Below are 16855 nucleotides of genomic sequence, written 5' to 3' on the forward strand. Positions count from 1 at the left end.
GATTGGGACACCATAAGTGCGCATTGCAGTGCGCAAATGTAAGTAAAAGAATATGAAGTGCCAGGAAAGTTAAAGGTTTGTTTGAGCTCTTGAAAGGATCTGAGGCCACCTTCATTATAAATATTGGACAGTGTTTCCCTGTTTTTGTCAGTGGGGGAATGTGGACAGTTTACCACTTAAAAGTAATAGGTTGTTCCTAAAGATAGGTATTAAATTGCCATTTTGTGTCCCATTGTCCTATTCTAGTGATGTGCTTCCAAACATATATTGAGTGAACAATGATTGGTCAAAATTTTAGTATGATATAGTATGACAATGAGACAGACCGGAAAAGAGAACATCTTTGAAAGAAGAAAATAATACATTACAAAATTGGGAATAGATCAACATCCTGCCCTTCTATTGTTTTGGATAGTAGAGTTACTAATTCTTGAATGTTGGTCCTGCCATATAAATTTAAAAACCTGACCCTGTATCCTCTCCCAAAATCCAAGTGGTGGTGGCAAATGAATCATGCTTACATAAAGATTTACTTTTGGTAGTATATGAGGCTTTACCACAGAAATATGGGTTGCAAGAGGAATTAATAGTGATGACCATCTATGTCATTCATTGGATATTGCTTTCTTTAGCCTCTTTTAGTTTTTTGATACAATTTTGTTAATAGATTAATATATATCTCTACCGAGGTATCTAAAATGTGGAGCCATTGGTATTCCTATGTCTAGATGGAGATTACTCATTGCTGTATTTAATGGGAGCAGAGTGGACTTGTTCAAATTTATCTTATAACCTGAAATTAAGCTAAATTTATGAATGATACTCAGTGCTGCTGGTCAAGAAATAATCATACAACATCATCATCTGCATACAACATAATCTGCGAGGAACTTTGTCCAACAGGGAAAGGTGTGGGACACTGATTGGATGTAATGACCATGACAGTTGGATTATGATATAAAGTTTTGAGCATGTTCATAAATTTGTCTCCAAATGCCATATTCTTCATTGCATGCCACAGAAATCCCCTTTTTTGGCATCTAGACACAGCACAGGGTGAAGATATTTTTGAACGTGCGTCAACAATGTAAAAGACATCTTAAGTTATCTGATGCAAGTCTTTGTTTGACAAAGTCTGTTAGGTCAGTATGGATCAGAAAAGTCAAGGTAAACTTTATTATCCCACTAGGAGATTTTCATGTGGTCATACACATCTCAATTAAAACACAGAAGTACAATGTACATATACTAACAGACACACACATGCAAGCATACAGCATACACACTCATGCTAGCAATATAAAAACATCACATACAGTACTCAGTCCCAATATACAATCTAAATAAATAATAAATAATGTGCCCGCAATCAATACCCAGTCTACCCAGCATACATTATACAAAATATCCTGAAAAATGCACGCACTACAAATATATATCATAACCAGTATTCAGTTCAAATATACAATATAAGTCTATGACTTAGGTCTAAACAATCTGAAGTTAAAATACAAAATACAAATTAAAATGCAGTTCAAATGCAGTATATACACGGTCCAAATACACCGACCTAATAATAAAGGTGGACATCTATCTCTCATTTAGTAATTTGATTGCTGCAGGCACAAATGATTTGCTGTACCGTGTTTTTCTAATTTTCTGCTGCAGGATTCTGCCGTTTGACCTGCTACTCATTTTATATTTCCATTATGGAGACAGAGGATGGATATTAACACATAAATTACTATCTTTATTTTTTTTGTGAAATGATGTAATAATTGCAGTATTTATGTCTCTATTAAAACTTCCCTTGTTAATGGCTTGTTGGATCATTTCTAATAGAACTGGACCCAAATCATCCTATGCTAGGTACAGTTCCGGAGGGATACCATCCCAGCCTGGTGGTTTACCACAGTTCATGTCTTTGAGTGCATAATATAATTCATCAAGAGTAACGAGGGACTTCAAATGGAATAAATTCAAGCCATCAAAGAAGGAGTCTAGGTCAGCTTTTGTAAAACATGCTTCAGAAGAATATAGTTGTTGATAGAATAGTTGAAATTCTTTATTGACTAAAGTAGGATCATATACCAGAACATCCTCTTTGTTTTTAATAGAGACAATATCTGCTTTCTGATCATTAATATGGATTTTCCTAGACAAGACAAAACTTGGATTATTTCCATTCAAGTATTCAATTTGTCTTGCTGTGTGAACCAAAAATTCTGCTTTTTGCATTCAAATCAGCCTTAACTTTCCCAAATTCTTTTTCCCTCTCTAGGTCATAATTATTTTGTTGTTCAGCTATTAATGGTGATTGCCCACCCTCCAGCCTTCATAATTCTTGAATGTGGGCTTTGTTACGCACTGAGGCGAATGCTATTGTATTATTGCGGATAAAACCTTTAACTGCATCCCATAAATATCTCACATCTGAGACAGTATTCTTCTTAATACTAATGAAAATGCCAAAGCCTGCTTTAAATTGTTCACAGAACAGTGGATCCTACAATAATGTTAAATTTCCATCTTAAAGCACACTTTAGACTATTTTCAAATATAAATTATTTGCATGGTTGTCAGGCAAAGTCATATGAACTATCTCTGCTTTTTTAACCCGAGGCATATTGGCAGATGCCAATATGTAGTCTATTCTAGAATATGTCTTATGTCTTGATGAAAACAATGTGTGGGCTACTGTTTCAAGTTTGGATTATAAATTCTCAAAACATCAGTGAAGGAATGACTAGACACCAAATTTACAATGGTTGGACTAGACCTATCCAAGTATGGGTCAAGGACTGTATTCATGTCAACACCTAAAATGGTCTGAGGAGTCTTGTAAAGTCTTTGTCAGCTGAGAATAGAATAATGGGTCAAAAGTGTAAGGGGCATAAACTGATAATAAAACCATCTTTTTACCACAGAAAGTGTCCTTGACATAAGTAATTCTACCAGCAGAGTATTGTCTTTCTCAGTAATGTTAAATTTAAGATTCTTGTGCATTAGAATTATGACACCTTTTGTCTTATTAATTGCAGATGACAAGGAGGCAACCATATATTTGTATTCTCTAATTTGCCTATATCTTGTGCCATTATATGGGTTTCTTGGAGCAGAGCTATATAGATCCTTTTTCTATCAATAATTTCTAGACAACTCAATCAATCAGACTTTATTTGTATAGCACTGTTCATACAAATACAATGTAACACAAAGGGCCCTATTTTAACAATCTAAGCACACGGTCTGAAGCACATGGTGCAAGTCCATTTAGGGTGTGTCCAAGTCCACTTTTGCTAGTTTAATGGTGGAAAAACTGGTCACAGTGCCAGGCACATGGTTCAAAAGGGTTGTCCTTAGTCTCTTAATTAATCATGGGTGTATTTTGGCAGGTAACAGGTAAAATCAATGGGGTTTTAATTGCTGAAAGTATGGAAACCTGATAACTGTAATCTCAAAAATGTTAAAGAATATTTGTTAAAGATTGTTCAAAAATTAAATCATTAATTACAATCATGTAAAGAATCATCATACACGTTGTCAGGACTTGATGAGCTCTCCAAGGTGCTGATCCTGCTGCTGGCAGCAGCTAGAAGCTGTGCAGATTTATTTCCTTCTTTAGTTTAATCATTGTTTTCACCTCATTTATTTCCTCATGTGTTCCTCATCTCATCATTTATTGATGTAGCCGGAAAGTCGATCGTATTTGATCCATTGTCGATATCCGTTTGCTGGGTCTTGACAGACACCCTAAACCTGACGGGTCTGTTTAAATACCTCTATGTATTGCCACAATTTGGTCAAATAATTAGACAATTTCATCCATCATTTCTGCAATTAGCTAATTCTGATAAATATTAGGACTAAACATTATGACATATTTTTAAAAATATGTTTATGTATACAATAATAATCTTCTGTAATCCTTTTATTTGTAATCTTTTGCATGTTTAGGCACATGTTACTGTCTTGATAATGCGCCCTTAAAATAACAAATAACAGTGAAACACTGCGCCACTGACTTCAGACCAGGTTTTCGTTGGTCAATCGCACAATCGCTTTCCACTGCCTCAAGATACCAACAATGCATGTGACCACACCTCATTTTAAGACCAACATGCCCATGGGTGCTCTGATGGGTGTAAGCACATTTTCTATTTAAACAACGTTGGTGCTGGATGGGAAAATGACAACTATGTCAGTCTTAAACTAGCAAAGACATTTGCATCATGCTTGGCCCAAAGTGCTTTACAAAATAAAAACAATACAATCCCCCATATACACCAACTGGTATACTTAATGTTCTTATTAATTCACTGCACATTCCATGAAAATATGGATAATTTTGTCCTTAACGGGCTACTTATCATAGTTGCATATTTTTATTTTAACACATTCCATATTCATAAGATTTAGACATACTCATAATGAAATAAGGGATGTTTTCCATCTGATGTGAATGGAGGGGGGATAAAGAGACAGAAACACAAAAATACCAAAGTGGAACCCTTCCCTGTTTGCAGCCTACTATGAATCCCCCCGCCTCCCTCCCGACTAGAAGATGGTCACATGGGCACAATACCATAACTGTATTCTTATTCCACATAGCCCTCCTCCCACTTCCTAAACTCTGCCTCTGCAAAGTTGTGAAATGACAGTCGCTGGTCAACTGTTCCCTGTATTGACCTCCCTCCATTATTAATGGTCAATGTTCAACATATGAAAAACCCTCGAGGGATAAATTCATTCAGATAATTAATAAATCAAGTTGGCCCGAAAAAACAAATAGCAAATAAAGAAACATATGACAAGCTCATTGATAACCAAGATTAAGGGCCTTTTACAAGTCCACAGTCTTCCAAATAACAGAAAATAAATGTAAAAATATATATAAATGTAGGCTATTTAGTCCATATGGGCCTAATTATTACCTGTTATTGTAATTGCTGGTAGGCCTCCATAGAGGTGACAGCTTAGTCCTCAGCGATGACAGTCAATGATGTGAGCCTAGCATCTAACTTGGGCTTGATCTCAGTTTTATAGTTTATCACCTCCGATGCTTTCATGAAAGTATGAGTCTTACTGTTGAGAGTGATGAGAGTTGGCTGGATAGGTCACCCCATACCGGCGGTCTGTTTTTCATAGAATTGCTGTTAGGTGTGGGCGTCCTGCCTGATGCCCATGCCTGCTATAATATTTATTATTATTATTAGTCATATTTCTATTATTATTATTATCATTGTTATTGTTATTATTATTGTTATTATGCTTCTCTGTGTCTCCTTCTTTCTCTCTCAACCCAACCGGTCGAGGCAGACGGCGTCCACCTAGAGTCAGGTTCTGCTGGAGGTTTCTTCCCATTAAAGGGGAGTTTTCCCTGCTGCTGCTCATGGAGGAATGTTGGGTCTCTGTAGATTAAAGAGTTGTTGGGATTTGGTCCTATATAAATAAAACTGTATTTAGGATCAGCTCAGGTTTCATTTAGTTTAGTTTAGTTTTAGTTCAGTTTTAGTGTGGTTTAGTTCAGCTCAGTTGTGGTTAGTTTGCAGATTGAGTTCGAAGCTCACGTGATCACCAATAATTGGTGATAACTTCATTACACAGTTTCTGTCATCTGAAGTCAAATTATTCATCTTAGAGATTATTGATCTTTTATTGAACATTTAAGGATTTCTTAATGGCCCGATTGTAAAGTAGACACTGAGACCGTTTGACTTCCTTAAAACTGTCTGAACCTTATTCTTCCTCTTCTTCTTCTTCTCTTCTTCTTCTTCCTCTTCTTCTTCTTCTCTTCTTCTTCTCTTCTTCTTCCTCTCTTCTTCTTCTTCTCTTCTTCTTCTCTTCTTCTTCTTCTTCCTCTTCTTATTCTTCTGCTCTTCGTCTTCTTCTCTTCTTCTTCTTCTCTTCTTCTTCTTCTTCTCTTCTTCTTCTCTTCTTCTTCTTCTCTTCTTCTTCTTCTTCTTCTTCTTCTTCTCTTCTTCTTCTTCTTCTTCTCTTCTTCTTCTCTTCTTCTTCTTCTTCTTCTCTTCTTCTTCCTCTCTTCTTCTTCTTCTCTTCTTCTTCTCTTCTTCTTCTTCTCTTCTTCTTCTCTTCTTCTTCTTCAGAGGGAAGAGATGAGCAGAATGATCGTCAGAACGTCTCCATGCTGAAAATCTTTAAGAAGGTCAGACAAAGAAAATCAATCCATTTTCAAGGATTTATCAATATAATCACTGCTGAGAATTAGAATCATGATCATCAATGATGATTGAACCCAGAAAACAATCAATAATCAATGGTGATTTTGTGAAAAGGACCAGTTTGTTTGTTTGAAAATGTTTCTGTATAAAGAGTTTGAAGAGTTTGAGTGGAAACAGTTTATATGTGACGTTAATCTCGGATCTGAATGTTCAGCTTTATTTATTTATTCATTTTTTATATTTTATAAAAAATAAAGGACGTGATCCCTGAACCTGTGTTGTGCTTCAGGTCTGGCTGTTGGCTCTGTCCGTCTGCTTCACCTTCACCATCACCATCGGCACATTTCCCGCCATCACTGCCGACACCAAATCCACCATAGCTGACAGAGGCTCCTGGGGTGAGTCCACCGTCCATCACATGACAGACAGTCCACCTGTAGCTGCGTGTGATTGGTCAGCCCGCTGTGGATAATATCAGTGCGACTTTATGTTTTGACAGACCTGTACTTCATCCCGGTCAGCTGTTTCCTGCTCTTTAACCTGTGTGACTGGGGGGGGCGGAGCCTGACAGCTGTCCGTATGTGGGTGAGTTAACATTTAAAGATCATTTGGTTAATAATCCAGAAAGACACCATCTATCTCTGTGGGACATTAACCCCGGTTCATACAGCGTCTCCACCTGGCTGCAGCTTTACAGTAATATCATTACTTTTGTCAGTAACAGTAGTATAAGGGATTACAGTTTGAGATTCAGTAGGTGAACCCAAGTGCAGACTCAGACGAGGAGACAGGAATAAGGTAAATAAGATGTTTATTGAAAGGCATGGAGAAGATGGGTGCAGGCCGGGGGAAGCTCAGGCTGGAAGCTGGGAACCAGGAACTGAGACTGGGGGCAAGGGGAGTTAGGGGCCGAGGTAAGCAGGTCTGGAGTGGGATCTGAGAGAGCTGAATAGAGCAGAGGTCCAGGGTAGGGAAGCAGGGCTGACATGACAGGGGACAGGAGAAACAGCATCAGGCTAAAGATAACAGGCAACAACAGGATAACTAAAGGCTGGAAGCATAGACTAACTGATGTAGAGGCTACGATCTGGCAGGGCTGAGTATAAGCAGAGGTCTTGATTATGGATCGGGTTGCAGCTGGTGGGGCTCCGCTCTGACCCCAGAACACCTGTCTCCAATCACACCATCTCACACGAAGGTAGAGAGAGAGCCGCTCCGGGAGACACAGGACGGGAAGTAGAGGATGCGACAGGTGACGGTGTGTTCACTGTCTCACCAGATTAATGGAGGGTTGATATCTGTGTGGTCTCTGTGATTAGCTGACAGACTGAGGAGGAGAAATGCGACTTGCAGTAATTCCAAAAGGTAAAATAGAACTATGTTTTTTTAATTGAAGTTTTTATTGAGTTTTTTAAGGAATATTAATACAAATAAGTACAAAAGTCAAAAAATACACAAATAAACAAAAACCAAAACAGCAAAGACTAAACAACAGCACAGCGTCATCTCTGCAGTCTACAGATCAAACCTGGAAAGAAAAGAAAAGTCCCCGTGGCACAACCAAAACAAAACAAGAGCCCACTCCTACCTATATGTTAATTCATTAAAAAAACAAAAGAAATATTCATAATATGAATTAAACATGAGACATAGATCCAAAAAGCAAATAAATTCCTCAGAAGTGTAATGAGTGACTCCTATTGCATGTTTTCTCCTTTTATGAAAAACAAAAACTGATTCCGGACAAGCAAATATGATTTTTTTTACAGTTATGCAGGTTGGCTATAATTCTCTGTCATTAACTTAACCTACTCTCTGTACTCAGCTCTAACTTGGCTTTTCCAGTTACAGAGGATTATTCTAGCAGCTGAGATAAACCCTGTTAAGGGTAAACACGACCTGTCCCCCAAGAGGCAAAGATGAATTGATTCAGGCATAGGTACACCTAGCCACTCCTGTATTGTTTTGTTTATCTCTCTCCAGAAGGACAGTACTAGAGGGCATGGATAAAAGTGTCCTCATGCCTGACAGGCATAACAGGCAAACTGTAAAATAATATTGATGAAGTATCTTATAGTGTATAAATTTTGTCTCCAAGCTTCTCTTGTGAACCAGCCTGCACTGGAAATGATCTTTGAGTCCTTATCAATGTCCAAAATCAAATCCTTCTGCCATATAAGCTTTTATATGGTTAAGTTATAAGTTTCTCAGAGTTGCCATATATTGCATTAGCAGCCATCTTATAAACGGTGGAAGCTGAATAATTATTTTTTGGTAACTTAAAATAAAGCTGTACCATATTAACTGCTTTACTACACTCCCCAAGCTACTTCCTGTTTGCAAATATCTCCAGATGTCTGCTTCATCTTTTAGGTTAAACTGAGTTCTTGATAAGATTTGAATGTTTATCAGTAACCAGATCAGCAATATTTCTTATACCACTTGATAACCAATAATCCCAATAAATTACTTTTTCCCCACTGCTGGGTTATCCCAGGGTGAAGAATATATCTGCTTATATTGTGATTTTTTAAATAATTTGTGAAGTTTAGTCCAGACATTCTTTGAGTGTTGTAAAATTGGATTGGTCTCTCTGCTCCCAGGCTTATTCTGAGGTTTGGTATTTTGTGAAAAAGCCTCAGTTGGACTGAAGGGGGAAGTAACCTCTTGTTCTATTCCCATCCATCTTAGGTGATTACTCTCAATGATCCAGTGTCTTGCCAGCTCAAATGCTGCAATACTGTACAGCTCTACATTAGGCAGGGAAAGCCCACCTTTACTTCTTATAATATAAAGTTTTTATAAATTAATCATTGGTTTCTTCCCATTCCCATAAATAATCTTTTATAATTTGGTTGTATTGTTTGAAAAATTCTCCAGGTATTGTTATAGGCAGCATTATTGATAAGTAATAATCCCTCTCTCTTTCTCTCTCTCAACCCAACTGGTCAAAGCAGATGGCCGCCCACCAAGAGCCGGGTTCTGCTTGAGGTTTCTACCCGTTAAAGGGGAGTTTTTCCTTACCGCTGTCGCCAAGTGCTGCTCATGGGGGAATTGTTGGGTCTCTGTATATTAAAGAGTACGGTCTAGACCTGCTCTATGTGAAAAGTGCCCTGAGATGACTTTTGTTGTGATTTGGCGCTATATAAATAAAAATTGATTGATTGATTGATTGAAGTAGTTGCACTGTGGTGCAATCATCATTGTAGACTGTGCTTTATCTTTGTAAGAAGACTAGTCATATTAATATGTATTATATCCGCATTATCAGTGCACAATTTGACCCCTACATACTTCATACCACCTAAATTGGCCAGCCCTAACCATAGCTGGATGACATACCTTGGATATAGACATAACCTCAGATTTGTGCCCATTGACTTTGTAGCCAGAAATCTGAGAAAATGTTTCAGTTATATCCAGAAGAGCCTGGTTAGAGGATGCTGGATCTCAAACTAGGCAAAGAATGTTATCAGCATATAGAAAAAGTTTATGTTCTCCTCCTGTACTCCCTCAAGTCTTATCTCTTTTCTTACGGCTATTGCTAATAGTTCAATAAATAATGTAAACAGAAAAGGGGACCCCCTGTTTGTGCATCTAGAGAGCCTAAAAATGGGGAAATCAGACCATTTGTAACAATGGCTGCACTAGGTTTCACATAAATTACCTTAACCCAATAAAGAAAGCCCCTCCCAAACCCAACCTTTTCTAAGACACTGAATACAAAAGCTCCACTCAACCCTATCAAATGCCTTCTCAGCGTCGAGTGAGGAGGCAGCAGTCAGTGTATCATTATTATGACTTAACCACATCAAGTGAAGTAACCGTCTAACATTGTCAGAAGAGGACCTCCCCTTAATAAAACCCACTTTATCTGAATGGATAATTATCAATAGGATTTTCTCTAGTCTCATAAACAGAACTTTAGTGAGCACCTTACAGTCCACATTCACTAAGCTAATTGGTCTGAAGCTACCAGAGTTTACACACAGGGGGCCGTAATCCCGTTTATCACAGTTTTGTCTGTTTATGAGTCTACTATCTCAGTTCCAGTGACTTCATTATTCCCAGTGTTCTTCATAGAAGTTAGGGCTACAGTTGTTTGCACTAATCAGGAGTTATAATCCTCCCAGAGAACAAATCCAGTTGTAGGTGGTCATATCACAGCATTAGCTGCTAGTGACATATCAGATATACCTGTTCATGATATAACATACTCATAATATTCAGATGTACATATATATCACTTTACGTGGGTCTTCAAAGCTTTTCCTCTCTCCCTTCCATGTGACACAAGGAGTCGCAGGGTAGGCCAACATGAATCTGATGTCAGGGTCATGAAGTTTCTTCCTGACATCAGCAAACCTCTTTTCAACCACTTCTTTGGTCAGGAAAGAAGGAGATCTTAGTCATTCCGGACAATTCCCCTCTTGTCTTGATATCTTTGTCTTGCAGCTGTGAGCACCTTCTTCTTTCTCCAAATAACTATGAAAACACATGATTGGCCTCAGTGGTCGTCCCTCATCAGGTGCTGGGGCCAGGGAGCAGTGTGCCCGCTGCAACTCAGTTTCTGATAGGTGTATGCCCAGTGCTTTGGATATGATGGTTCTCACAAATTCCCTTAGGTTGCCACTTTCGGAACACCCTTTCACACCCACAAGGCGAAGGTTGAGACACCTTTCTCTGTTTTCCATGTCCTGCACCACTTTCTGAAGCTCCTCACATTGTCAGGCTCTCTTTTTAGCTTCTTTATCAAGCCACTTCCAAATCCATAAGCCGCGCATCTGCTTGGACAAGCCTGTCATTGATAATAGCAACATCTGTCTCCGTTTTGGCCTGCAAGGTTTTCACCACTGAGACATCTGCTTGATCCTGCAGAATACTGCTAACCTGAGCCATTTCACGCATAGCCTTGTCTAAAGTGGGTCATAACTCTGTCAGGATACTCAATGCCACAGGATCAGGTGTACCCGCTTCTGGAGTCTCTGTGGTGTTAGCCAGCTTGTTGTTGCTAGCCATGCTAGCATTGCTAGCAGCCTGCTTTGCCATTCTCGTTTTGGAGTTTGATGTTCCCATTCTTCAGTCTTGTGTAGGCCTTGTTACACAACTACTAAGTAGTAGAAATAAAGGTCTTACTCAAACAACTAAGAGGGAAAGTGAATGATTTGACAGGAGGTTTGTTCTAGGAGGCCATCATGGTCAACGGACTTAAAATAGAACAATGTTAAAACAAAACAACATTAAACCAAAATGACGTTAAAACAAAACCATGTTTAAACAAAATATATAGAGATATTCATATATACTGTGTATATTTAGATGTAGATGTATAGATTTATATGCATATATAGATTCCAGCTGGAAAAGCAGCAGCTGTTCTTTATTCATATTTTTATATTATTTCATTGATCCTTGATGTAGTTCAGCCAGACAGGAATTCATTTTATAGTCACATGTTGCATCCTCAGATCATGTATGACCTTTATATGTTCATACAAGATCATACATGATCATTCAAGGTCTGAGACGTGAAGCTCTTTATCGTTGCCACTCGCATCCTCCAGCTGTTTGAATGTTTCTTGTTGATCACATGTTTTGTTCTGCTCAGTCTGTGTCACATGATCAGATCCACATCCCCAAAATAAAATGGATATTGTTGCAATGGTTAACTGTTGTGTGCGTTCTCTTCCTGTTGTGTAACGTTATGTGACCAGCCAGGGAAGGACAGTCTGCTGCTGCCGCTGGCCATCGCCGCTCGTATCGTCTTCGTGCCGCTCTTCATGTTGTGTAACGTCCAGCCCCGCCTCCACCTACCCGTCTTCTTCCACCATGACGCCTGGTTCATCGTCTTCATGGTGCTGTTTGCCTTCAGCAACGGATACCTGGCCAGTCTGTGCATGTGCTACGGCCCAAAGTAAGAAGCTGATTCACCTGATGGTCATCAATCCATCACACCCCATTAATAACCAAATATCCATCATAATATGATAATATTAACCAAATATCATCATAATATGATAATAATATTAACCAAATATCATCATAATATGATAATAATATTAACCAAATATCCATCATAATATGATAATAATATTAACCAAATATCCATCATAATATAATAATAATATTAACCAAATATCCATCATAATATGATAATAATATTAACCAAATATCCATCATAATATGATAATAATATTAACCAAATATCCATCATAATATGATAATAATCAAGCCATGAAACACTTTTAATAACAATCAAACTTTATATTAAAGGTTTTCAGTGTACGTTGAGTTAATGAAATATTTTAAATATGATATTATTGATTATATATTATATATTGAATATGAATTATATTTCGTGTCATTGATCTACAGGAAGGTTCTTCCTCATGAAGCAGAAACAGCCGGCGCCATCATGGCCTTCTTCTTGTCTCTGGGGTTGGCGCTCGGAGCAGCGCTGTCCTTCCTCTTCAGAGCGTTGGTTTAAACAACTCATTTATCACTGGTTTAACTGGAACATAATGAGTTCATCACTGGTTTAACTGGAACATAATGAGTTCATCACTGGTTTAACTGGAACATAATGAGTTCATCACTGGTTTAACTGGAACATAATGAGTTCATCACTGGTTTAACTGGAACATAACCAGGTTATTACTGGTTCAACTGGAAATTAACCGGTTTATTATTTATTTAATGTTCATTTGTATAGGGACAAGTATATAGCATGAACTTATGCCACATACCGTAGCATTTATAGCCTGAGCTCATTTGTAATGCTCGTCCCCAGATGGGCTTTTAATATAAAACTGCACAACACTCAACAATACATACAGTATAGATACATTTAAGCACAAAGCACAAACCTCAACAGTACATATGCATACATTACAACACAAAGCTCTACAATGAAGTACATACAAAGCAGCACAAAACACAAACAACTAAAGGGCTCCTTACACTTCCCAGCAGACGCTGATTGTGTTACTAAGCCAGAAACCCTGAGAGGAACCATCACCTCACTGAGTACCTGAGCAGCGTGGTTATTCAGGCATTAATAGATGAGTTTAAGGTTGGTGAATAGTACGGTCTTGACTTGCTCTACGTGAAAAGAGCCCTGAGATAACTTTTGTTATGATTTCGTGCTATATAAATAAAATTGAATTGAAATAAAATGTTCAAAACATTACATATTTAATCTCTTAAGAACATGGCAGTGCTGTGATCTTATTGGTTTCCTGTCCAGAATTTTAATTGCTCAATTATAAATCATTATAAGAGGCCTGATAGTTGTATATGCTGCTTGTAACCAAGAAGTAAAACAATGACTTAAATGTGAAAGATCATCAAGTGAATAAAACTATTTGCAGCATGATGAGGTAAACAGTCTCTAATGAGTCTAAATGTGCTCGCCATTTTAACATTTCCATTTAACATTTCCATAACTGCTGAGACAGCTGGGTACAGATTGATTTGTCAGTTAATGGAAAATAATCTGTTTATTACTGGTTCAACTGGAAAATTACCTGTTTATTGCTGGAAAACAAGCTGGTTTCAATGGATAAGAGACATTTTGTCCTGATGGTGGCTTAAGACTGACTGCACCAACATGAGACCTCTGACAGGAAGCACATGCATGACATTAACAGATACATGTTGTACATTAACATATAAACATGTTTTTGTTTTGTTTTTGTAACAATGCAGTCTCCACAAAAATAAAGATTCCTGAGTGGATGTAAACAAACCAGATGAACATGTTTTGCTGTTTTCTATCATCCAGTAAAAAATTATTACATTTTAAATGTATTTATCACAGTTTCACTGCATTAACGAGGCTCTTCACTTTATAAATGATAGCATCAGACTGGATTTATCCTGCTGGTGTCCCAGAGACACACTGATGGGTCTGAAAACATACAGAAATATTTAAATAAAGTCATAAATTAAAGAGATGACTTTCAAAAACAATTTAAACTTTACAATAGTTCAGACTGGCAGCCGTGATGTCTGAACTACATAACGTATAAGTACAATATACATATTATGAAGTATCTAGTGTTTTACATATATAATCAATACAGTGAAATGTTCTGACAGTCCAGTTGTGTGATCAGTACCTGACAGGCACTCACCTGATTAGTGATCAATACCTATGAGCTGGTTTATTAAATCTACTCTCATGTACAGTCCCTGTGAGAGCCACATAAATAACAAATATAAGATATATATTGTGATGTAATAATAATATAATAAGGTTCATTCTGAGAGTTGTCACAACCCGGCTGAAGGCTGGACGAAGGAGGGGAGACCACATATCAGATTTATTGTACATAACTAAAAGATAAATGAAACTAAACACAACCAAAACCAACATGGTGGAAGGCAGAGGAGAGAAAGCAACTAACTGACTGCCTCCAGCTTATATAGAAGTCAGTCCAGGTGAGCTGAATCCTCCTGACAACCCAACTCCGCCCACCAGCCGTCTGCAGGTAGAGGACCAGGAGTCTGTCCAGAGACGGTCGACACAGAGTTATTTGTATTGAAACACTTTGAACATTGCTGTAGACGACGGTTCTCAAAGTTCTGTTGCAAGCTGGTGAATATTTGACAGCACTGAGTGTCAGTCAGGACACCAGACTGAAGACTCTGATCAGGGTCTTTTCTGCTTTATTGAGGTGTTGGTGTAAGTAAAACCAGCTTACTGATCAGCAATGACTGGCAGTTTAACCAAATGATATCACAAACACCACAGCTGTGCTAATATAGATAACATTAATATAAACAAAGTGGAGTAAGTGTGAAATAAACATAATGAAATAAATATTTCTACCAAAACCTGACCACAATGACCTAAAATCCCTGTTTCAGTACAAATGTTTGTCTCCAAACTAAATCATATCAGGATAATCACACTTAAAGGAAACCAACAGCGCCACCTGCTGGCCTTGGCAGCTGATTGCTGATGACTCTGCTTGTAATCAATAATGCTCAATGAACTAAAATGCCATATCTATCCTGAGATATGCAAGGTAATTGTACCCTTCTGTCATCCTAAGAACAGTAAATAGCAATATAAATAAAAAACATCTACTATTTAAATATAAATATTAATGCACAAGAGAAAACACAATGAAGCATTTAGCATGATAATTACTGTATTTACACAGTGCCATACGTATCAGGGTAAACCATAATATAATATAATATAATATTCTGTATATGTACTCTGACCATAACCCACTCTGAACAACCACAACAAATCCATACAACTAAAATCTAATACCAGCAGGACCTCTGTGGATTTTCTGGACACCATCACATATAAGCGCCAGAATTTTCAAAACTCCAACAAACTGGATATCAAAGTGTTTTTTAAGGAGACAGATATTCATGCTCTGCTCTACTAAACCAGCCACCATCCCAAACATAAAGTCACAACTGCTGAGATTTTACAGAATATGCACTCAAAAGGAAGAAACAGGCCACCAGAATGTTGTTTTCAGCTCTAGAGGGTTTTCTAGATTAGGGACGTGCAGAGAGTCTAGTATTTGTATTTGTATCTATATTTGTTGAGGCAGCAAAATTATTTATATTTGTATTTGTATTCGAATAAAAGTGGAAATAGGCGTAAAATCCAGTTTTTCAAAATTTTTATTACTTTTTAATTTAGGATGTTAATCTGTTAAAATAAGTGTTTATGAATAAACTACTTTATGAAGGAGGTCCCCACACTGGGTCTTGAACTGGAGTCTCCCAGATCAGAGACGACTGCGCTGACTACTGAGCTAAAACCAAGTGCCAACATGCAGACAGACCTCTACCTATTTATACACCCATAACACACACACAGCACAGCCTAACCCTAACCCTAACCCTAACCCTAACACACAGACAGCACAGCCTAACCCTAACCCTAACCATAACACACACACAGCACAGCCTAACCCTAACCCTAACCCTAACCCTAACCCTAACACACACACAGCACAGCCTAACCCTAACCCTAACCATAACACACACACAGCACAGCCTAACCCTAACCCTAACCCTAACCCTAACACACACACAGCACAGCCTAACCCTAACCCTAACCCTAACCCTAACCCTAACCCTAACACACACACAGCACAGCCTAACCCTAACCCTAACCCTAACCCTAACACACACACAGCACAGCCTAACCCTAACCCTAACCATAACACACACACAGCACAGCCTAACCCTAACCCTAACCCTAACCCTAACCCTAACACACACACAGCACAGCCTAACCCTAACCCTAACCCTAACCCTAACCCTAACCCTAACCCTAACACACACACAGCACAGCCTGCAACATGTAGGGAAGAACTTGCTTTGCACTTTTCATTCATTGCCTATTTTTTACAACCTAACTTTGAGGAAAGGAGAAGAGGAACAACAGGTTCCCTTAAGAGCACTTTGTATGTTTCAGTAGCTCAGCTTTATCTCTGGGGAACCCCCCCAACTCCAGGACTGATGTCCAAATAAGGAAATGTCATTAACGTCATTAACTAATTTGGTTTTGCTGTGTTCCAGTTTGGAGTCAACCCTAACTCTAACCTTAACCCCCCTAACTGTAACCCCAGACAAAACACAGAAGAACCTGTTTTTTAATTTCTTCTTGTCATGTTTTCTGTCTCTGTGATTTT

General features: G+C 38.1%; 1 protein-coding gene across 1 annotated transcript in view; it reads left to right on the forward strand.

The window, feature by feature from the left end:
- LOC121905814 (equilibrative nucleoside transporter 1-like) overlaps nt 1-13914 on the forward strand; it is a 34387-nt gene extending 20473 nt beyond the window's left edge. Inside the window, exons 9-13 of the mRNA XM_042424344.1 lie at nt 6108-6166; nt 6472-6580; nt 6682-6767; nt 11897-12096; nt 12558-13914. Coding sequence (XP_042280278.1) covers nt 6108-6166; nt 6472-6580; nt 6682-6767; nt 11897-12096; nt 12558-12669 — 566 coding nt within the window. The 3' untranslated portion in view covers nt 12670-13914. The remainder of the gene's footprint in view (nt 1-6107; nt 6167-6471; nt 6581-6681; nt 6768-11896; nt 12097-12557) is intronic.
- Nucleotides 13915-16855: the final 2941 nt, after the last annotated feature.

This window comes from Thunnus maccoyii, chromosome 2 (genome assembly GCF_910596095.1).
Source record: "Thunnus maccoyii chromosome 2, fThuMac1.1, whole genome shotgun sequence".
Classification (NCBI taxonomy): domain Eukaryota; kingdom Metazoa; phylum Chordata; class Actinopteri; order Scombriformes; family Scombridae; genus Thunnus; species Thunnus maccoyii.